At 45.9% G+C, this 22,551-nt stretch overlaps 1 protein-coding gene across 1 annotated transcript; it reads right to left on the reverse strand.

The window, feature by feature from the left end:
- Positions 1–535: 535 nt before the first annotated feature.
- Positions 536–22,346, reverse strand: tmem102 (transmembrane protein 102). The gene is made up of 6 exons (XM_056300674.1): positions 22,238–22,346; positions 20,839–21,051; positions 4,712–5,104; positions 1,918–2,105; positions 1,373–1,585; positions 536–1,135 (listed from the first exon to the last, which is right to left on the reverse strand). The coding sequence occupies exons 2-6, from the start codon at positions 21,038–21,040 to the stop codon at positions 536–538; spliced, it is 1,596 nt and encodes a 531-aa protein (XP_056156649.1). The 5' UTR covers positions 21,041–21,051; positions 22,238–22,346.
- Between the last annotated feature and the right edge of the window lie 205 nt (positions 22,347–22,551).

Genomic DNA, 22,551 nt, shown 5'->3' on the forward strand with positions numbered 1-22,551 from the left:
CACACACACACACACACGCACACACACACACGCACACACACACACACACATCCAGTCTCTGTGCCGTTCTCAGTGGGGCTCATTTCTCATGACTAAAGCTGGCCCTCATCTTTGTAGCACCAGCTGAAAAGTCTCATTAGGGCCAGCTCGTTAGGAGCCGGCCGTCTCTATGGCAACAGCTCAGTGACATGTGCCTGCCTCAACACTACCTGTCTGTCGTGATATCGCCATTAAGGCAGAAGTACTCTTTCAGTTACAAGATGTCTGTGTCGTGTTTTTCTTCCTTTTGTTTTTGTTTTTTTGGTTTGGAAAGTCTGTCAAGCAGTAAGGCTCTGTTGCGTTAGCGTTGTTAATGTGTAGCCCCGGGGTGGAAAACAGGAAGAGAGTGTCGGTTCTGGGCCTGAAATGTTATGTAAAGACACACCTCAGCGTGTCAGGTTCAGTCTTCGGCCTTTCACACGTTTGACTCTGTGCTTTGTAAACAGTGCGTGTGTGTGAGACCAGCACACGCACGCGTCCTATTGGCGTCCATTCATCAGTAGAACTTGTCGTCGATGCGGAAATGTGGCCTGGTGACATCGTCCGGGTTAAGGAAAACAGAGATGGACTTCCCAGGGTTCTCAGTGACCAGCTGCTGCAGTCGCTGCGCCAGCTTGTCCTCGGACGGTGAGATGATGCCATTGGCCGGTTGATGGCTGGGGGAGCCGTGTCCGTTGGTGCTGGCGGTGGCCTCCTTCTTCAGCTGTCCAGCCTGCTGGGCCTGGTCAAGAGCGGCTCGAAGGTGCTCGCTTGGGTCAGAGCGCACGTGGGCTAGTTTCCTGGCTACCAGAAGCGCCTGGCTATCTGACAGGTGCTCCAGCATGTTGCACTGCGGCAGAAAGTAGTTGGGGCAGTTTTTACCCAGGATGCAGTGGGCCAGGTCATCGAGAAGGCCCAGAAGGAGGCGGGCCGGGGTGTCAGCGTCGGGGCAGGAAAGGTAGGCAGCGGGCAGCCGGTCACAGGCCCAGAAGAGCAGGGTACGAAGGTGGTAGGGGCTGAGGCCCGTTCGGGGGCGGGCCAGGATACGGGACAGCACAGCCTTGGCAGCCTGGAAGGCTTGTGCCATGGGAAAGGGTATACATTTCTTCAGCTGAACCTGAGCGAGAGAACGAGAGAGAACGACAGAAATGTTAGTTTGACTTACAAAGAACACGAGGATGTGGCTCATGACAGACAGAATTAAACACTGACAGATGAGGAAAAGGTAAAAAGGAGAGAAGACGTTAAAAAAGTCAGAGGATCAACAAGAAGAATTAAAAACAAAGTGAAAATAACTAGGGATGGAGAAGTGAGGGAAGAGACAGGAAGAGCGTAAGTGGAAGCACCCATCTACCTCGCTGCGAGAAAAGGCCAGCCTCCACTCCCTGTCCGGCCGACCACCCAGCGGGGAGCAGCAGGGCAGCAGGTAGAAGCCAGAGATGGCCTCCTCCTCAGTGATCTTGCCATCCCAGAAGTGGTTGGCAGTCAGCCAGCCCTGGGCCACGGCGGGCCAGCCCCTGAAGGACACCACCGGCAGCAGGTCGTACAGTACCCGGCTGGAGCCAGCCTGAGGGGAGGGGACAGTAGTGTATGTCGGTACTCATCGATTCCAACTCCAAATTTCCATTCCTCATAACGATACTGTTGCTGAATGACTTTCTTAACAAGTATTTTCACAGTTGTGGATAAAAAAAAAAAAGACATTTACAGAATCTAATTTTCTGCAGTATTGATCCCCCATGGCAAAAATGTGCTCTTAAATGAGCAAATTTTACAGCAGAAAGTAGAAATTAAACAGCTCGCCATTTGCAATTGATTCCTGACATAATGAGTCCTATTGCCCCATTTTATCTTTGTTCGGCGTGAGAGTGGATTTTTGGCTCGCATTTCTTCTGCTACCTGGAGGATGATGGTGGTTAGCGGCCCGTTCCTCTCCAGTCTTTCCGGGATGGGGATTCCTCTCTGGGGGTTGCGCCTCAGCTCCTCAATGGCCTCGCTGACCACCCCCCAGAACCAGTCGGCCACCAGGGCCGGGGAAAAGTAGCAGCCATCCAGGGACTGAGGTGAGCCCAGCGAAGGGATGGAGCCTTTACCTGCAGGTGGAGTAAGTGAAGGAAAAAACAGTTAACACGGCCTCCCACATCAAAACTCATTTGCTCAGTATAAAATACGACAGGCCATTCAAAAAGATGAACTGACCACATATGATATTGCTTTTAACAGCATTGTTTCTTCATTTGTAAAGGGGGGGGGGGTTGATGAAACACTTCACAGTACAGCGAGACAGAAAAGACTGCAGCTGCCATCTAGAGGATTAACATCAGATTTGAATCCATGACATCAAGAGCTCTTTGTACACACCTAAGCCCATCACTGGTGCATGCTGCGTTGTATACTCAGTCTTTATATATACTGCTGACTATTCCCACTTCCCCCCCCCCATGAAATTACCCACGAGCCTGTGGGAAACACTAAAAGTACAGAGAGAGCAAGTAAAATGCGTTTTCTAGACTGCTATAAATTAAACAGAGCCATACCAATATGCCATTACTTTTATTATTTTCTGAAGCTTTACATTTGTGAGTTTGTGGCAGATGTTTGAGTGCAGTCCTAAACTTCCAATGGTGGAGTTACACTCATCATTGTTGCCACATTTATTTTCAAGGAAAGTGATTCTCTTTCCATCTCGCTGATGGGTTACAAGAGCAGAGCTCCTCCGCTGCAGCTCGCCAGCCAAAATTGTGTCGTAACTTCATGCATCAAATTACCTAAGAAAAGCCTGGACTGAAATAGATAAGCCTGCAATGCTTCTGCCCATTCGCCGCAACCCATCACTTAAAGGGTAATTCTGGTATTTTCTTAAACCTGAGTCCCATTTTTCCATCGTTTTGGACCTAAATGACTAATGTGGGCAAACATTTTTGGAATTGGTCCAGTATTGAGCAAGAACGCTTCCAGCCAGCAACTGCGGAACAGGCTGCAATGTAATCCTTGGGGGCAATTACACACGTCAAAGCATGTCCACTGTAAGTGCTTGTTTTTGCCACTGACAGGCTCAGGTTATAAGTGTAAGTGTCTGAAAACATTATAGAAAGGATCTCTGTAGAGACAGACTTTGTTCTTTTTTCCGGATTTTTTCCCTCTTTTTCACCCCAATCTGTCACCTGTCTAATAACCCCACTCTTCCAAGCTGTCCCGGTTGCTGCTCCACCCCCCTCTGCTGTTTCGGTGAGGGCTGCAGACTACCACGCGCCTCCTCCGATACATGTGGAGTCGCCAGCTGCTTCTTTTCACCTGACAGTGAGGAGTTTCGCCAGGGGGACGTAGCGCATGAGAGGATCACGCTATTCCCCCCAGTTCCACCTCCCCCCTGAACAGGCACCCCAATCGACCAGAGGAGGCACTAGTGCAGCGACCAGGACACATACCCACATCTGGCTTCCCACCCACGCACACGGCCAATTGTGTCTGTAGGGATGCCCTACCAAAGCCGGAGGTAACACGGAGATTCGAACTGGCGATCCCCGTGTTGGCAGGCAACGGAATAGACCGCTACTTTACCCGGACCAGACTTTTTTCTTTATGTTTCGCTTCTTCTGGTCCCTGTTCTAATATTCCTTTTACCACTGCTACTATTTGCGTGCAGGGGTGTGGTTTTAGATATTTACAAAAGAAGTCACGCCAAATTTTATCAGAGCTGACCGTATTGCTGGCAATAATTTATTTCCGAAGTCATGGCTGAATATTTAGCTGATTTCTATAATGCGGATGACGCATTTGAATTCAATGGCCACCCATATTTATTTGAGCCAGAGTATATGGACGAAGAGCTCCTAGAAATCGAAGAGAGGACGAGGAGAGAGCGGAGCAACAGGCAGAGGAGGGAGGGTGAATCAGCTTCTTTGGCTGGCAGTAATTATCCCAGTCAAAATGGTCACTGCAGACCCGATGTCCCAGAAAGTTGAATCCGGACACATTTAGTGGGAGAAACGATTCATCACTCAGCTAAGCTACTTCGTCGGTCTCAGCTGACTGCAGGTATCCCCAACCTTATGCACAGATTCATGCACAGATGCATAACCACCGAAGCTGGCGATCAGTTTCATATGCATATGAAAACTATCGCCGCTCTTCCATCTTTCCCTCTGTAGCCATCTCCCCATTTAACTACCCCAGTCTCTCATCCCATTCCTACCATTTACCTTTCATCTTTTTAACCTTTGACATTTTTTGCACACGGTACCCCTTCTTTCTGTTTTCATACCAGGCTCCAATTCAGTTCAACTTGTTTCAGTTCAAGTCTTTATTGTCCCATCAGAGGAAACTGCAGCTATACAGTATGAATACCAAACTAACAATTATAACACATTACACAAAGAAAATGGTGGATCACAATTGATATGGTCAAAAGATCTGATCAATGGGATAGAAAGATGTGCAAAGTACTGTTTTGTGAGTACTGCGAGAAAGTGCAAGACTAGTCACGCCACCCTCCATCCTTTGTTTTGACATTTCAATCCATCCTCTTGCTTCTCTCCACTACCCATCTCTCTCTTGCTAGTCCTCTGTCCTTGCATCCGTCATCACAAGATTGCTGGATCTCCTCCTCCATCCTCCCTTCCTTTCATCGCTCCCTCAGCCTCGCACTCCTCTCAACCCCATCTTTGATCCATCTCTCCCTCCTGTCGTTTACCCCTCTTTCTCGCTCGCTTTGCTTCCTTCTCCATATTTTCTTCCTCCTCCTTACCCATTTCTCCCTCTTCCTCCTCCTCCTCTTCCGGGGACAATCCATTCTCCTCCTGGCAGCAGATGCTCCAGCGGGCCAAGGTGCCGGAGTCGCAGAGACGAAGGCTGAGCCATGAGTGGCAGGGCGGTGAGTGCCTCATGTCCAGGGTGACTGGCTGGTTGCGGTCATGGAGCTTGAGAGCGGGCACCAAGAGGGTGAAATCCAAGTCGAAGTCGGCCCCCTTGGCATAGTCGCCCAGGTCCTCAGGGTTGAGGTCCAGGACCCCCTCCCTGGCACCGCCCGACAGCAACAAGTACTCATTGGCCACGGGGAGGCGCTGGTCCACCTTCTGGACTAAACCTGGAGGACAAGATGAAGGGGAGGCAGTGATCAGACAAGACAATCAAGTCTCAAGAAAAGAAATTTATATTCAGAAGGTAGCAGTGGGTGTTAATGCGCATGCCTAAAGGAACAACTGCTGAGAGGAATGAGCACAAGAGTTGTGAGAATTGTTCTCACATGCCCACATAAAACACACTCTGTATTCATATACACAAATAAACTAATCTGGACACGAGCATACACACAGCGCTCACAACCACACAAAGTGAGAGAAAGCAGCAAACCCGCTAGCAAATTTCCAAGTCCAAGCAGCTTAGTTTGTTTTGAAAGGTACTGCATATATTTATGAGTCTGAGCAGCAGTAATATTGACAGAAGACAGCATGTCTGAAGCTAATCGATCCCTCAGAGACCAGCAGGCTTGAAATTGATGCAGGTGACTGGGGCTGGTCTAAATGTATACTTACATCATTCCTGCCACAAGCCTACCCACAAGACCTCACCAAATAGTGAGTAGTGAGGTGACAACACCTCAAGGGACACAAACTGTGTTGCTAACGTATGCCAAAATAAGGACTTGTTGGGGGGGGGGGGTCTGATAAAATTAAATGACACAGACAGGTTGAAATGATTGTCAAGGTCAAACTTTCAATGCCGATGGATGACACCCTGTTGTTCCTGCTCCTAGCCAATATAGTATTGAGTCTAGCTGTGCCATCACTTCCCAGAGTCCTAAAAAGCAGCCTTCAAACTCTCCTCTCTAAACAGTTTATGAGTAAAGCCTGAGCCACCAAATCACTTTAGGCGGCTGAGCCGTGTTGTAAACTTCACAAGCTTTAGGCTCACGGGAGCCACAGTATTGGAGTCAAGTAGATTATGTTTTGCCAACTGTGGAGAGCCACTGAAAAATGGCTGATCTTCTGGCGTAGCCTGCCCTGGTCTGGAGGTCACTGCTGCGGAGGACGGAGGTGAAGGATGGACCTGAAACCCCTGACCTCTTGCCTTAGAACCTTAAATGCCCTCTAGTGATGTGTGTGTGTGTGTGTGTGTGTGTGTGTGTGTGTGTGTGTGTGTGTGTGTGTGTGTGTGTGTGTGTGTGTGTGTGTGTGTGTGTGTGTGTGTGTGTGTCTATCCCTCCAGGCAGTTAAGTTGCTGCGGACAGCTAAAATGGGGGCCTTAGACTATAGTTCCAGGCTGTGTCTGAGGGCACAAAGCTTCTAACATGATTCTCCACATCCAATTACAAGGGCACGCAACCCTGGTGGCAAATAACCCACTGTGCTGTTCCTATCTGGAAGTATGTGTGTTTTTTGTGTGCATGAACGTGTGTGTGTGTTGTCACATTTCTGTGAACAATTGAATGTGTGTTGTAAAAACCAGGTCCAGAAAGTAAATATCCAAACCGTGTCTTTGTTCCAACCATGTTACTAAACCAGCTGATTTCATTAGTTAGTTTCCCCTACCTAGTTGAGGAGTGGTGTTGACTAGAATCTGCCGGTGTAGTGGATGAGTGGAACAAATACATGGTTTGGACTTTTACTTTCTGGACTTGGTTTTTACACCCCTGGTGTAAGTGACTATCTGAGACGGGGAGAGAGCAGGAGAATGCATTTTTTGGTGTGTCCATGATCAAGAGAAGGATAGAAAGTGAATCTTTGATCGCACTCATCCAGGGAGCTCACAGAGGTGTAGGGGCAGATAAGAGGACAGGGGCTAGCCAGGGATGCTTTGCAATACATGCAATACCCCCATGAATTCATCTACACTTCAGTATTAAGGTGAACTAGAAAAAGGAATAAAAATGTGTTGCAGCTTGGGAATTCTAGAAAGAGCGCAAAAAATGGGATTGTGTGTGTGTGTGTGTGTGTGTGTGTGTGTGTGTGTGTGTGTGTGTGTGTGTGTGTGTGTGTGTGTGTGCGTATGTGTCACTGCTACCAAGAAAGCGTGATATTTGGCCACTCCACCATGAAGAAGTAAAATAATAGAATGATTGGACTCAGAGTGGGCACTCGATTCGGCTCGTCTCCTTCAGATTTCTTCAAAGTATAGACATTATTTGCGACATGTGAATAAGAAGTAACTGCCAGCAGCTACACACCAACCGGTTTGGATCCTTAACACTCTTAAACAGTGAAAGCACGGGACGCCTCATTCCAAACAATAATCAGTAAATTGCAGTCTCTCCACATCTTATGGAAGCGTTGTCATTTTGCCAACCCCACCCACATCCCCCAGAATAATGCACACTCACTTGGTACTTCACGCAGAGAGCAAGAGCTCACCTTGAACAAATAATAAATAGGCGAAGACGTGGAAATCTGGGAGACAGCAAATGAGTGTGGGATATTGTGTGGGGAGTGGGCGTAAAAGTCAAACTCGCTGAAGAGGGACTCTCCTGTGCTTTGCTTTGAAGAAGAACAAAATAAAAGTGTCTCATTTGATGCTGCACCGGGGAGCACTCCCGAGTCAAAGTAAAGCAACAGTGTGTGTCGAATCCTCCCCCCCCACACACCACCACCACCACCACCAGAGACTCAACTCATCTGCCTGATCCAGCTCCTCTCATCTCCAGACTAGACGATTGCAGCTCTCCTTTTGGCTGCAATTCCAGCTTGTACTGTCTCTGGGCCCTCCTTGCTCCATGTACAAAACGCTGCAGCCCTGCTGGAGACAGTCTTCACCCTTTCCTCAGTACCACCATGCCAAATCAGTCCCACGCTCCCTCCAGTGGGCCTCAGGAGCATCCGACATCCAATACACAACTAGGCAGCATGACTTTCAGAAATGCATACTAATAAAAATAAATAAATGGAATAAAATAAGAAAGTGACTGTTGTACCAACTCTGTAAAAAGTAACTTGCTAAAAAACAGTTAGCTTAGGCCTCCAAAGTGAAGTAAGAAGGCAAAACAGTGTTTTCCCTGTTACCTCATCCATCCATTATCCAAACCGCTTATCCTGCTCTCAGGGTCGCAAGGATGCTGGAGCCTATCCCAGCAGCCATTGGGCAGCAGGCGGGGAGACACCCTGGACAGGCCGCCTGTCCATCACAGGGCCAACACACATGCACACCTAGCGACAATTTAGTATGGCCGATTCACCTGACCTACATGTCTTTGGACCGTGGGAGGAAACCGCAGCACCCGGAGGAAACCCACACAGACATGTGAGGAAACTACATCCAAGCACCTACCCTTCACCCTTTATCATCCCAACACACACACACACACACACACACACACACACACACACACACACACACACACACACACACACACACACACACACACACACAACTTATTCCAACTCTACCCTTTGGGGCTGGTTTTTTTTCTGCACGCATGCAGCTTGTGAAGCAAATTATGACCAGTCGATATCATAAATTGAAATCTGAAAAGTTTGAAAGTGAGTGGAAAAACAAGGGGGGGGGGCGGTGAATAAGTCGATCAAAGAGCGAGAGAGCACAAGGGTAAGAGTGTTAAGAGGAAAGAACAGATCCTAAGTCAGCCAAAGGGCAACAAGTTTGTAGCAGTGACTTCCCTGATTTGTTTTGGTTTTATCTGCCACTGATAAATTGGGTCAAATAGGCAAAGAGGAGGAAAAGAGTGATGAAAAAAGAGAATAAAGAGTGTCTTATCTATCCAACAGGGGCTTCAGAGAGCGAGAGAGAGACAGAGAGAGAGAGAGAGGGGAGGGGGGATCTGTGTCAATTAGCAAGGCTTCTCCAATCTCTGCAGTTTGAGGTTGTTCCAAAGAACACAATCTACTTTTTAATTCAAACTCTCAAATCGCCAGTCACACACTGCTTCACTGGGCTTCTGCCAACATGCACTCGCACACACATCCGCAACACAGACACATGCATATATGGACGTTCTGAGCACAAACAAGTGCACATACGCACACACGCACGTACTGAGAATAGAGCTGGAATGGAAACAGACTAGGCCTGTTTCACAGACACGGATTAAGACTAATCCTATAAGAAATGTCTTTGAATGTAGATTTCCATTATAAGTCACGTTTAAGTCCAGAATCATTTTTAGTCTCGGGCCAGACCTGATTTGGTGTTTGCAGAAATGCCCCCATTAGAAGGCTTGTGCCCACTCTTTAAGACACTGCAAGGTCAGCACCCTCAAGACAGACGTGATGAAATGAATCAGGATGTGGTGAACCCAACTGACCGCTGGTCTACACCGAGCATGTTGTTTAGGTTCTGTGTCTCTAACGACATCTCTCTAAAGTTTATCTGATTTTTATCGATGCTGCGATCTACACCTGGTTCATGTAGGTAAAGGTTTCAACTGCGTCCTACATCTGCCACTGTGAAGCACTTCTTTTTTTTTTTAGTCTTAAGTCTATTTTGCTGTACATATGCATTGTACGTATGTGGATAGAAACAGGGCTTATTTGGCGGTGGCCCAGTGGTTAGTGCTATCGCCTCACAGCAAGAAGGTCCTGTGTTGGAACCCCGGGTTGTTCAACCTTGGGGGTCATCCCAGGTCGTCCTCTGGAGTTTGCATGTTCAACCCGTGCCTGCAGTGGGTTTTCTCCGGGTGCTCAGGTTTCCCCCCAGCATCAAAAAAGACATGCATGTTAGGGTTAATACTCCTGTCTGTGCCCCTGACCGAGGCATGGCAAGACGAACTGGAGTTGGTCCCCGGGTGCTGCACGGCGACTGCCCACTGCCCCTAGCTACACAGCTAGGATGGGTTAAATGCAGAGCGTAATTTCCCTACGGGGCTCAATAAAGTATCTTAAAATATGAAGGAAAAAAAATCTGAAGTATTCCATATATATATAGCTAGATTTGTCATTATCATAGTATGAAAATTAAGAGTTTTGCAAACAAAAGTATATCTAGACTTAAATATTAGACATATATTTTGATACATGCTCAATAATCCAGGTAAGACAATCAAAGAAAGGTGAATAAGTTCATCTGGATACAACGTTTATTGACAGAAACGTTTCATCAGTCAACTCAGTGACCTCTGACTGCAGGTATCCCCACCCTTATAAACAATACAGTGGCATAACGACCGAAAACAACAACCAGTTCATATGCAAATAGGTGTGACCATTAACTAAAGTTTCAATCGCCCAGGATACTATTCACAGAGGATTTGGGGATGGTTGTAATCACAGCATTGTAAGATGGAGACAGCTGTACTCTTAGTGCCCCCCCCCCCCCCGTCCCCTGGGCACCACACAGGAGAGCTAACACGTCAGGCCAGGACTCCGCAGTCATGAGGATGTGCACATCCTTGATAGGGAGGAACACTGGTATTCCCCAATCCTCTGTCAATAGTAAGCATGGCCGTTGAAACTCTAGTTAATGGTCACCTCTATTTGCACATGAAAGTGGTCATTGGTTTTGGTCATTATGCCACTGTATTGTTTATAAGGGTGGGGATACCTGCAGTCAGTTGAGACTGAAGAGGTCACTTAGAGGAGTGATGAAACGTTTCTCTCAGTAAATGTATCCAGATGAACTGATGCAACCTTCTTTCATTAGACTTATAGCTGCCAATACCTTGTCTTCTAATTAGAGTAGCATCACTCTCCACGTTCTGTTCTCGTGCGTCGTCCTCAGCTTAACGCTTCTGAACACGCAGCTAAAATAAGAACCAAGTTGGACACAAACAGAAGCGTCGTGGCCACGGTTAGGTAGCAGCCAGTGCAGAACTGGGTTAACTGAGACACATGAACCAAATGGCATGTGACATCTCGTGCATTCAAGATGCTCTGATTAGCGCAACTACGGTTTCTGAGAGCATCTTGCTGTGTCAAAAGGCGGCAGTAAAGAGGCACCGAGTGCTGCTGGGGACCATGTGGATCACATATCAAAGTACTGCCGGGTATGCGCTCTTGGGTGTTTATGAGGCTGAGGAAGAATCGAGGCACTCTTCACTTAGAAATTAGATTGTATATATTAACTGGCACTGTTCCATTTCACAGTTGTTTGCTACAAAAGCCTGCCGTTTTTACTTGACGTGCCTTCATGACGGGGTGTTGGGAACAAGCACATTTGCAGAGCAGACGTGGCAAAGAAAGAGCGAGCAAGAAGTAGGGCAAACTAATAACAGGATACAAGTTTCAGAGACACGCGGTCTTGTCTTAACCAATCAACCAAGTTTTTGCCACTGAAAACTAGCTTCTGGCTCATCATATAATTAATCCTAAATTGGATTAATTTCAGTATTCTATTGCTTGGTTTAGGATGTGGCTATGTGAAGTTGTTGACGCTGATCTTTTTTAACCCTGTTTGAGTCGGAAGCCAGTCTGAGATCTTCGGAAAAAAGGTCTCTCAGCCATTGCAAAGTCTGGATTACCTCAGAGCGTGACTGTACATTAGTTAAGAGACTAAAGGTATGGCCTGTTTTAGGGAATCAGGCTGGCTAGTAAAGGCAGTGTTTTTAACAAATCAATTTGGCACAATCTTACAGAATTGCTTTGGCAAAATGTATTCGGTTGTGTTGACTGTCTCCCTCTGCAGTTTCATTATCATTTCATCGTTATTCTTTTCTTCTGTTTCATCAGTTTCTAATGCAAGTCTAGCTATGGTATTTATGATACGATTTCGTTTCTTTTTTATTTTCCTGACTGTCTGGCATTTTGTTATTCGTGCAACTGAAAGCTGCTATATAAATGCTATTATGCTATTGTACCAGTAGCTCATTGTGCACTTGCTTGGAAATCCTGTGATTTTAGTGTTTCTGTTATTGTAGGGGGACACATTCTGTTCGGTAGTGCTACTATTGGACACAAACCCGACAGTTCATTTTTTTTAACCCCCCCCCCCTTTTCTCCCTAATTGTACTTGGTCAAATACCCAACTCTTCCGAGCCGTCCCGGTCGCTGCTCCACCCCCTCTGCTGATCCGGGGAGGGCTGCAGACTACCACATGCCCCCCTCCGATACATGTGGAGTCGCCAGCCACTTCTTTTCACCTGACAGTGAGGAGTTTCACCAGGGGGACGTAGCACGTGAGAGGATCACACTATTCCCCCCCAGTTCCCCCTCCCCCCCAAACAGGCGCCCCAACCAACCAGAGGAGGTGCTGGTGCGGCAACCAGGACACACACCCACATTCAGCTTCCCACCCGTACACAAGGCCAATTGTGTCTGTAGGGATGCCCTACAAAGCTGGCGGTAACAGGGATTCGAACCGTCGATCCCCTTGTTGGTAGGCAACGGAATAAGACCACCACGCCACCCAGATGTCCCACAGTTCATCTTTAAGAGATGCTCAGTGGAAGAGTCAGGTGTGGCTGTCTTCAAATAGTGGAAATGTGTTTTGTAAGCATTTGTGAGCATATTTGATATTTGCTATACCATGAACATTAAACCATAGGCCTAAAATTGTTTTTTTTTTAATCTCATTTGGATGGGAAAGACTTCAAATGACATGTTTCACTTATAAAAACACACTTTTTTTTTTAAACACACATTCACATACATGCACGCACACACGAATGTACACATTCATAAAACCATGCACGTATGGTGACATATACAAACTCTCTCACACACACACGTCGCTTATATGTTAGAGATGAGGCTACAATGTACAACAGCTGACAACCCCCCCCCCCAACCTTGAAGTGTAGAAAGAGCTACACGAGAGAGAAAAGTACCCTTTTCGTCACACCCACAGCAGGAGAAATATCAGCCCCATGCCTCCAGTTTGATGGTCCAAAAATAGCGGCGTAAATCTCTGGAAAATGAGATTCCTCCAAATAGGGTGAGGAGTTGTATGGGCTCTGCTACCAGCGAAGGCTGCTGGGGGTATAAAAAAAATTTGTCTGAGAGGGTGCCTCTATTCGCCAAGTTGGGCTGCATTACAGCATAGATGTAGGCCAAGCCTGTTATCTATAAATTAGTTTCATCCAGGGGCCTTACCCATTTACGTATTCATTTTTAACCTTTGCTTGTGCGGGGGAAAGATGACTGAGCGTGATCCATTTCAATTTAGTCCTCTGTTTCATTACTGTCTGATCTAACCTGAGACGCAGCCGGTGACCACCGAGCGGCTTCGCCGAGCAGTAAAGGGTTAAGTGCCTCGCTACAGGGCGCCTCTACAGTTGTTGCTGAGGGGTTAAAGGACTTGTTTTGAAGAGTCAACCTTGGTAACTGTGCTGTTATAATAACGGTAGGCAGGGTGGGTGACATTCCACAAAGCGTCACGACTAAGCTTAGAAGGTGCCTCGTCCGACAGGAAGCGATTCCATCCGTTGCAAATGAACCTCGACTAATAAAGTCTCGACCAGATGTTATCGGGCCTTTTCAACAAGCACTCCTTGCAGCCTTCCCTAGCTCGCTAATAGCAGGATTAGCTCCAGACAACCCAGCTGCTGAAAGGTGAGCCAATCCGCCTACTCGCCGTTTATGAATTCATATCAAGCTGGGAGATTAGCTCAAAATAGACCTTTTAAAGAAGGAGGAATGGATATGCTCCAATTTAATCCGATTGGGTGGATGTCTCAGATCATTGGGCCAGGTGTGGGTGTGTGTCTGTGTGGGTGTGTGTTTAGAGTTAACCAAGGGAAACAGAAGTGGAGATTATGGCAAACATGGTGAGTCTAAACCACTGACGGAAGGGGGGGTCTATAAATACAAGGCTTTTCCTGTCTTGTAGTCCCACAGCTCTATTGTGACGGCCACCCACCATGTCCAACATCTACACAGAGACACCATGGCAGTCTGAGTAAGAGGGTCTGATCCCCTCACCATTCCTACATACGGCCTCCCTGAGCATTTAGATGCAACTCTTGCCCTTACAACGAGCTAGCAGAAATATAATAATTAATAGAATAGTGTTTATTAGTCACTCTGTACATACATACAAATGAAATTTATTCTGCATTTAACCCATCCCAGCTGTGTAGCTAGGAGCAGCGGGCAGCCGCCATGCAGCACCCGGGGACCAACTCCACTTATTTCTTCCCACTGCCTTGGTCAGGGGCAAAGACAGGAGTATTAACCCTAACACGCATGTCTTTTTTGATGGTGGGAGGAAACCGGAGTGCCCGGAGGAAATCCACGCAGACACATGAGGAACATGCAAACTCCAAACAGAAAGGACCTGGAACATCCTAGGGTTCGAACCCAGGACCTTCTTGCTGTGAGGCAACAGCGCTAACCGCTGGGCCACCGTGCTGCCCTGCTTCATCGGGTTGCAGTCTGTCCTGTCATGTTTCTGTGAGGACACAGTCTCTCTTACCAGTCAGATGCACAGTTTAAGAAAGGGCAGTTTAATTTTAATGACGAGCTGGAAGTCCAGTCAGTACTGGTTTTAAGACCGTGAGGAAAGGCAGGAAAGAAAGCTTAATTGGTGACAATATACTGTCAAGAGTTGGGAATGAAACACTTGTCGCTCTGGGTATGTGGTTTTCAAAACAGACCACTTTTTAAGTTTCCACTTATTTTCTTTTGGCCTCACTGACCATATTGTTTTACAGTGACTTTCAAATTAGACTAAGGATGTCCCAATACCACTTTATCACTTCCAATACCGATACCAGTGTTTTTCCAAACGCTTAAATAAGTTTGTGGTGTTAAACCGATCAACAGCGCCGCCACCCCTCGAAACATTTGCATTGCAAATTTTGCATTCAGCTGTTGGATTTTTTTTCCTCTTTAAGGTTGAAACACTTCCGCACCACTGACATGACTATTCCACAGGTAGTTAACGCTCATACACACGCGACTAACTGGCTACTACTGTTGCTGTCGCTTGTCACGCTGCGCCGCTTAACCGGAGGTGCGTGGCACGGGGACTGCTAATATGAAGAAGAAGAAGGCAACGAAGATGAAGGTATAATATACAAGCATTTAGGTGATGGTTTAAGCTATATTTCCCCATGGTTTGTATCGGACAGGTGTCGGATCATTTTTTTTTTCTCCCCTCCGACATCCGATCCAGCATTCGGGACCAGTATCGACCCGATACCGATGCCATGGATCGGATCGGGACATCCCTAATAAACACAAAAATAAACGATAAGCAGGATAAACACAATAAGCAGAGATAAGAGTATTTCCAATCAGTAATACAACATACCGATGCACTTTCATGCAACGAGCAAAGGACAAAAAATATCATCATTATCAGAACTCCTACCATTGTCGCCGCCATCAATATCACTGACATTACAACAGTCATGGCTTCCCACCAACATTAACCGCCATTTAGGAGGACAAAGGCAGTATGGAAAAATGAGTCCTTGTACTCATTTGTCATGGTATTAAATGGTGACAATGCATTAAAGCCTACAGCAAAGAGTGAAGGAGACTACTGACAGACGTTCCCTTCAACGTTCTCACTTACATCCTGAAAGGAATTAAAAAGATAAATGACTGAAAGATCTGTGAATGAATGTGTGTGTGTGGTAAGCTCGCAATTTGCCAGCACCTCCGAAAGCTACAGGCTATGCAATCTGTCTCTAGTATCCTTACTGTAACGTCCCTTTTTATTGGCAGTAAAAATTACTGTCAGCGTTGCAAGATAGAAATGAGCAACTGCTGAATAATTTCTTGCGACGACAGAACACCACTGCCAGTGAACACGCCATATAGCTGAGGACGATATCGAATAAAATATCAAATTACAGGACAGGATACTTGTGCTTAATTAGCGCATAGTCAACATAAAGACTTGAGTGCCAAAGGTTGTGCAGCCTTTACTGTGTGTTTATATGCGAAGAAAGGGAGCGAGACTACAATTCTTTAAGTCACCTGACAGCAAGCGTTATCAAAAGCAGCCACCAGAGGATGTGTCCAGAATAACAATGGCAGAGATGGGCCTTGAGGGGGTTGCAGTCAGGCTGCCAGACCCGCACATATCCCCAGATCCTAAGTGGAGGAGCAAGGATCATTTAGTCAGCCAAAGTCTGCATGTTTACCCCTGTGTGGACCCCCCCCCCCACACACACACACACACTCACACACACTCACACTGAACCTTCACTAGAAACCGCAGGCCTACAGACAGCATCAAAGCTAGGCTTGCCAACAAGGCAGGGAGCGGGAAAAGTCAAAATGCCATCATACTGCAAATCGCTCAGCAGATGGGACCGTAAGTGTTGTTGGGCTCCAACAAGGTTGGAAAAAGCTCATGGCTAGCCAGCGCACCACCAACAATTTACCAAGAGGATAACGTCAGGGAAGCTAGCAGTAGCTCAGCTAAGCAAACCGCTGTCCTGAGGGGATAAGGTTGCCAAACCCATTTCTCAACTGCAACAGTTCAAATTTGCAAAGATGTATTCTTCTTTTTTTCTTTAAAATAAAATATGCATAGAAAACTTTAAAGTTTATGATTGCCCTTGAAGAAGCAAAAAGAAATTTGGAAGGGGCGCTTTCCTGTCACATTTACCCAATTTGAATGTCCCTTTTACAACTCCACTCTTTCTGGCTGTTTTTGTCTTGTTCGTTTTGTTTTTTTTGGTCTATTTTGCAGGTCATGCAGGGGCGATGTCCTCAACCAGCAAGCAGACCAAACTACTGACGGAGCATACAGTTTCACCTACACAATCATGAGGATCACTCCTGCAAAAGTCCGGCGTACTCTAACGAAGCCACTCCACTAATGGATTAACATGCACTTTTCAGTGCTGCCTTTCATCCTGAGTGGGTCCTTGACAACACATACTTAACTCTGCACAGCCTTAAACCCACACACGTCATCTCCCTCCTCAGTAAGAGTTAAGAGCATTTCTCTTTTTTTTTTCTTCTCTTCACAACACAGTCAGAGCTGTCACAACAAGCGGTGAGGAACAGGAACATGAAAATACCAGAGAACCCTTGGTGACTGCTTTGCCAAACACAACCTCCCCCCCAAAAAAAGCCTGCAAAAGTTACTGGCAGGCTCTAAACTGAGGGAGAGCAGGGGATGAATGGGATGCCAGACATACCAGAACACCAAGAGTCTCACACTGAGATGAAAACTGAAATAAGAAAAAAAAATGTGCAGAATAACAACAAACTGCAAAAATGTGAGAAAACAGATGACTGCCGGTACATAGAAAAGAGATGAAAAGGGGAAAACAGGCCTAGGTTCGACTTTAATTCCATGTCATTTTTCCCTGGGCGAGGCTCCCTATTCGATTTAGCTATTTCAGATAGTTGAGATGAGGAGGAGGAGGAGAGGCACAGACATAACACAGGGCCTATCTGTCAGCTAATCCAATATCTGAATGGATTTGTGAAAGTGCCAGTTATGATATTTTGGGGCAAACAATGGGCTGAGCCAAACACAGGACTCCATCCACAGCTATTATTCAGAGGATGATGAGAGGGGAGGGGGGGGGGCTGACGGAGAGAGGACTTAGCTCCACTGAGGCTGCTTGCATTGTGCCACCTCTAAAATCATTGAGGGCCTCTACAGACAGGGCAAAATGGAGACAAATTTCAAAGAGAAACAAAGACGAACAGGGAAGCTTAGAAAAAGGAGAAGCAATGACAGAGTGGAGAAACTGATGGAGAACACCTTCCCAGAAAGCCACAGAACCTATCAGGCCAGGGGCCAAAAAACACTTCGCTTCCAGCGCAATGGTGCAAGGCCAACCAGCAACAAGGGAGAGCGGGATTGACAGCAGAAGGCAGGGAGGAGTGAGAGTGCCACCTATTGGACATACAAACACATTTCAGTTTTGTACCAAGCACTAAGAGCCTTAATAAACAATAAATCTGCAATAGCTGTATGTCCACAAAATACAGCGTCAGCAAATGTAAACCTTTTTTAAAAGAGGTCCTTGGAATAAGTCAAATGGATGGACGACTGAAAGGAGAGGGCCGCTTGTAATCAAAATATGAACCAATTATGTGCAGTATGGTTGGATATAAGTCTACATGCTCCTGTTAAAATTGCAGGTTTTTGTGATGTAAAAAAAAAAATGAAACCAAGATAAATCATGTAAGAACTTTTTCCACCTTTACTCTGAAATTGCAACCTGTAAAAATAATGAAAAACAATAATTTTAGGGGAAAAAAAAAAAGAAAAATACAAGCTTACAATAACCTGGCTGCATAAGTGTGCATATTTATAATCGGGGGATGTGGCTGTGTTCAGAATGAACCATTCACATTCAAACTCATGTAAAATAGTATACACCTGCCATCAATTAAAGTGACTTTGATTAACCCCAAGTAAAGTTCAGCTTTTCCTGTAGGATTTTCCTGACATCATCTTGGTTGCATCCAACTGCAAATGCCATGGTCCACAAAGCCCTTACAAAGCATGAACAGGATCTCGTTGTTGAAATGTACCAATTAGGAGAGGGGTACAAAATAATTTCCAAGGCCTTAGATATACCACTGGGCGGCAGGCAGGGAGATACCCTGGACAGGTCGCGAGGCCATCACACAGGGCCGACAGACAGACAGACAGACACACACACACATACACATTCATACCTAGGGGCAATTTAGTATGGCCGAGTCACCTGACCTACATGTCTTTGGACTGTGGGAGGAAACCGGCGGCCTGCCCAGGGTTTTCTCCCCGCCTTCTGCCCAATGACTGCTGGGATAGGCTCCAGCATCCCCGCGACCCTGAGAGCAGGATAAGTGGTTCGGATAATGGATGGATGGATGGATATACCATGGAACAGAGTGAAGACAGTCATCAACAAGTGGAGAAAATTGGACAGGAAAAAACTGGCCAGGGAGGCTGCCAAGGGGCCTACGGCAACATTAAATGAGCTGCAGGAATTTCTAGTAAGTACTGGTTGCTCCCTTCATGTGACAACAATCTCCCGTATTCTTCATATGTCTTGGCTACGTGGTAAGATGGAAGCCTTTTCACACGAACCCCCCCCCATCCAAACACAGCTAAAATTTGCCAAAAGATACATCCAGTCTCCCAAAACCATTTGGAAAAATTTGTTTTGGTCTCATGAGACCAAGGTTGAACTTTTTCAACCTGACACGCCAGATGGTTTGTTACACATAACCAAAATAAGATTAGCATTTTGGAAAGGCCCAGCCAGAGCCCAGACATAAATCCAACTGAAGATCTGTGTGGTGACCTGAACAGGGCTGTGCACAGGTGATGCCCTTGCAATCTGACGGATCCAAAATGTTTTGGCTAGAAAGAGTAGGAAAATATTGCAAAGTCAAGATATGCCAAGCTGATAGTAGACTGAGTGCTGTAATGAAGTCAAAAGGTGCTTCAACAAAGTATTAGTTTAGGGGTGTGCACACTTTTGTAACCAGGTTATTATAAGTTTTATTTTTTACAGTAAAGGTGGAAAACGTTCTGACATAATTTATCCATCCATCCATCCATCCATTATCCAAACTGCTTATCCTGCTCTCAGGGTCACAGGGATGCTAGAGCCTATCCCAGCAGGCATTGGGCAGCAGGCGGGGAGAAAACCATGGACGGACTGCCAGACCATCACAGGGCACATGTGACATCTTATAACACAAAACGATTATGAAATTAGTGTTTGTGTACAGTTAATAATGAACCTCAGTTACTGCACATTATAGTTGTTAACCGAGTCAGCTATAGCTGACATCATTTATATTGGTTTAATTTTTTTACATCACAAAACCTGACATTTTAACAGGGGTGTGTAGACTTTTTATATTCACTGTATGTGAACTAAGTATAACGTATTTAAGACTTCTAATTTGTGAATTCCAAGTTGGTTCTTCCAACTAGGAGCTTGTAGTTGTGTACAATCGATGAAATATTTTTTGGCACCACAACTGAATTTCATCATTTTTCCAGTTATGGTAAACTGATCAATACAGATGTCTCAGGTTGGCTAAAACTTGTTAAAAAAACAAACAAACCCTATAATCAATGGTAACATGACGGACAGTCTTTACAAAGAGTAAAAACCTAGTGCATTGTGTTTACTGAGTCTACCTTAGGCAAAGTGTCTGTCATACGATGTGACTAATTTTCCCAAACATGCACAAGACACTGAAAGGATGCAGGCCAATGTAGCAAACAATAGTTGTCAAAATATTATGTTTAAGAAACTGTACTTGGGTCATTGTTTTAATGAAGATTATATGGTAGGTCCAATTTGTTCTTTAGTATTGATTATGTCTGGGTGGTGTTTTTTTGTTGTAGTATGCATCCTCATAAATTGAGACAACTGTTTGTGTTTCGAATATCACCTGCCATCTGTGCTACTAGCTATAAAAGCTTGTTGTCTGCAAGGTGTTAAAGCTAGTCAACTATTATCAAGGAAACCTGCAGCCCATCTTGCAAACTTGCAATAACTATTTCTCATTCATTAAATGTTCCTCCAGAGTTGCATAAATACTTAACATATATACATACACACTAAAAAAAAACACATGGTCCAGTGTCCACTGATTCTTTGGACTTGTGCAAGGCACTGTTGTCCTTTCTTTCGTCCCTGTACTGTGCAGTTCTTGTTGGCTTCACAAAACTGGACATAACTACTGATAAGTAACTACGGATAACACTGAGACATACTGTACGTAACTACTGATGTCAATGTAACTGTACATAACACCCACTGAACCTGTCTGCACACAGCTCTTAGCACATAACACACAGTACATCTCTTTCTTACTGCATATTGTGTATTGTGCTTAGTCTTGTACTTTGTACATTATTCTTATATTGTTCTTCTTACTTATTGGATCTATGTTGACAGCTGCCCCAAGACAAATCCCTCGTACATCATCAATTGGCAACCCGATTGATTCTTAAACTCTACAGTGGGTTTAAACCCACATTTTCCAGTTTGTCTCGCAAACATACCTAGCATGTTGAAGATGAAGTCCTTCGCAGTGTGAACCTCTAAAGCTGTCTGATCTCCAAACTCCCCCTGCTCCAGCAGCACCAGCTCAGCCACTTGGGCCGACAGCTGGTCCAGGGTGGCTCCTGAGCGGAAGTCCACCTCAGACGGCTTCTTCGAAGGTACCGGAGAGCGCGGCACAACCGCACTCATCAAGGACTCCATCTTTCACAAGCCTTTGCAATGAGAATAAGTACAGAGGAATGAAGTACACTCACCAGCTGGTTAGACTGCATCTTTTCCACCATCATTGTAAAAGCCCTATTTGTGAGTCCACAACCATCTGCAAAAGCAGAAACGTACTGACTACAGTAGATTTGGAGCGCTACGTATTGTATGCTGGTCCACAGATGACCCGCCGTCCTGGGGCTGGAAAAGCCCATGTTTAGTTTGATTTACTGACTGTTGGCTTAGCGTGACGTTTTCCTCTCGTCTTATGCTCAATATCCATAGGTTTGCTTCGAGGCACCAGAGAGCCAATGGGTACAACGTTGTGTCAAGGCAAATACTGATGTTATCATAAATCACCAAGCGAAAATGTGGACAAGTTACACATGATAGTCTCAACTACTGATCTAAACATTTTGAGCACAACTTCGAAGGCATTTATTTCTTGGCACTAGAATCCGGACATGACAAAAGTGTTTTGACAGACAGAGGTGTTTTGCGCGTGGCATCACCTATGGTTAATTATAACGGGCTTGTTTAGTGTCTAACGCTGAACCGTTTCGCACATTCAGTCGGATCAATGGATCTGTTGTAATGCAGTCCGGTTAACTACGCCAACGAAACGTAAACACGGCTCAGTCGAGTGGAATGACAACATGGCTCCTGCCCTCGAAAAGAAATTGGGTCAATTAGCCAGCGCAAGCTACTAGCTGCTAAGCTAACCGCCAGGATTATTAGCCAGTTTGCTAACCTAGCTAATTATCACTTAAGGTTGCTCCCGGCAGGTTCATGAGTGGTAATTCCTATACGGGGGCAAACTTGCGTGCGCCACGTAAACCACATTCATGTGCTAGGTTCGTTTATATTCGCTTTTGGCTTTACGCTTCAAGTAGACCGATTCGCTGCCTCGCCCAGAAACAGCCAATTTCTGTTATTAGCTGATACGAGGCGGTTAGCTTTAGCCTCGTCAAATTAGCTCGTTAAAGAGTTCGCTGACACATGACAGCAAGGGGGGGGGGTTCAGCGGGGATAAATGCGGCGACAGAAACGTGCACGCAGACCCGCGCGCACACGCATCCACCCACCCTCATGCAGCCTTAATTCGCCCCGACTAGCTCGTGAAAGTAGCCGGAACACCAACAAAACCACTAGCTATTAGGCTAAACTGGTGACCTGTTATCAGCGAACACACACCCTTTGCTATGCTGACGCGAAGGAGTTTCTTCGTTATCTTCCAGGTTTGTGGTATTTACTCCTGCAACGGATTCCGATTTCCTCAGCTGTCATTTCCAACAGGTCCCCAGCGCCACCTTCCCCCTGGCAACACCGTTCTAGAAATCATGGTCCTACTCAAAGGATCTTGGGATTAGTAGTAGTGTGTGTGTGTGTGTGTGTGTGTGGTGGTACACCCCCCCATTCCAAAAACTTCAAAGCGGATTTGCGTGATACAGTGAGGCCAAGGGTAGGTATGATTCCAGGGGGAGGGTCATGATTATAATTCTGTGTCT

The sequence above is a fragment of the Lampris incognitus genome, chromosome 20 (genome assembly GCF_029633865.1).
Source record: "Lampris incognitus isolate fLamInc1 chromosome 20, fLamInc1.hap2, whole genome shotgun sequence".
In the NCBI taxonomy this organism is placed as follows: Eukaryota; Metazoa; Chordata; class Actinopteri; order Lampriformes; family Lampridae; genus Lampris; species Lampris incognitus.

What these genes read in the sequence shown, in the direction of transcription:
- tmem102 (XM_056300674.1), bottom strand. Translation starts at nt 21,040, where the DNA reads ATGGAGTCCTTGATGAGTGCGGTTGTGCCGCGCTCTCCGGTACCTTCG. An exon ending in CTTCATCTTCAACATGCTAG is followed by an intron (nt 5,105 to 20,838) that starts GTATGTTTGCGA and finishes CTTGTCCTCCAG; the next exon opens with GTTTAGTCCAGAAGGTGGAC. An exon ending in TGGCCTTTTCTCGCAGCGAG is followed by an intron (nt 1,136 to 1,372) that starts GTAGATGGGTGC and finishes TCTCTCGCTCAG; the next exon opens with GTTCAGCTGAAGAAATGTAT.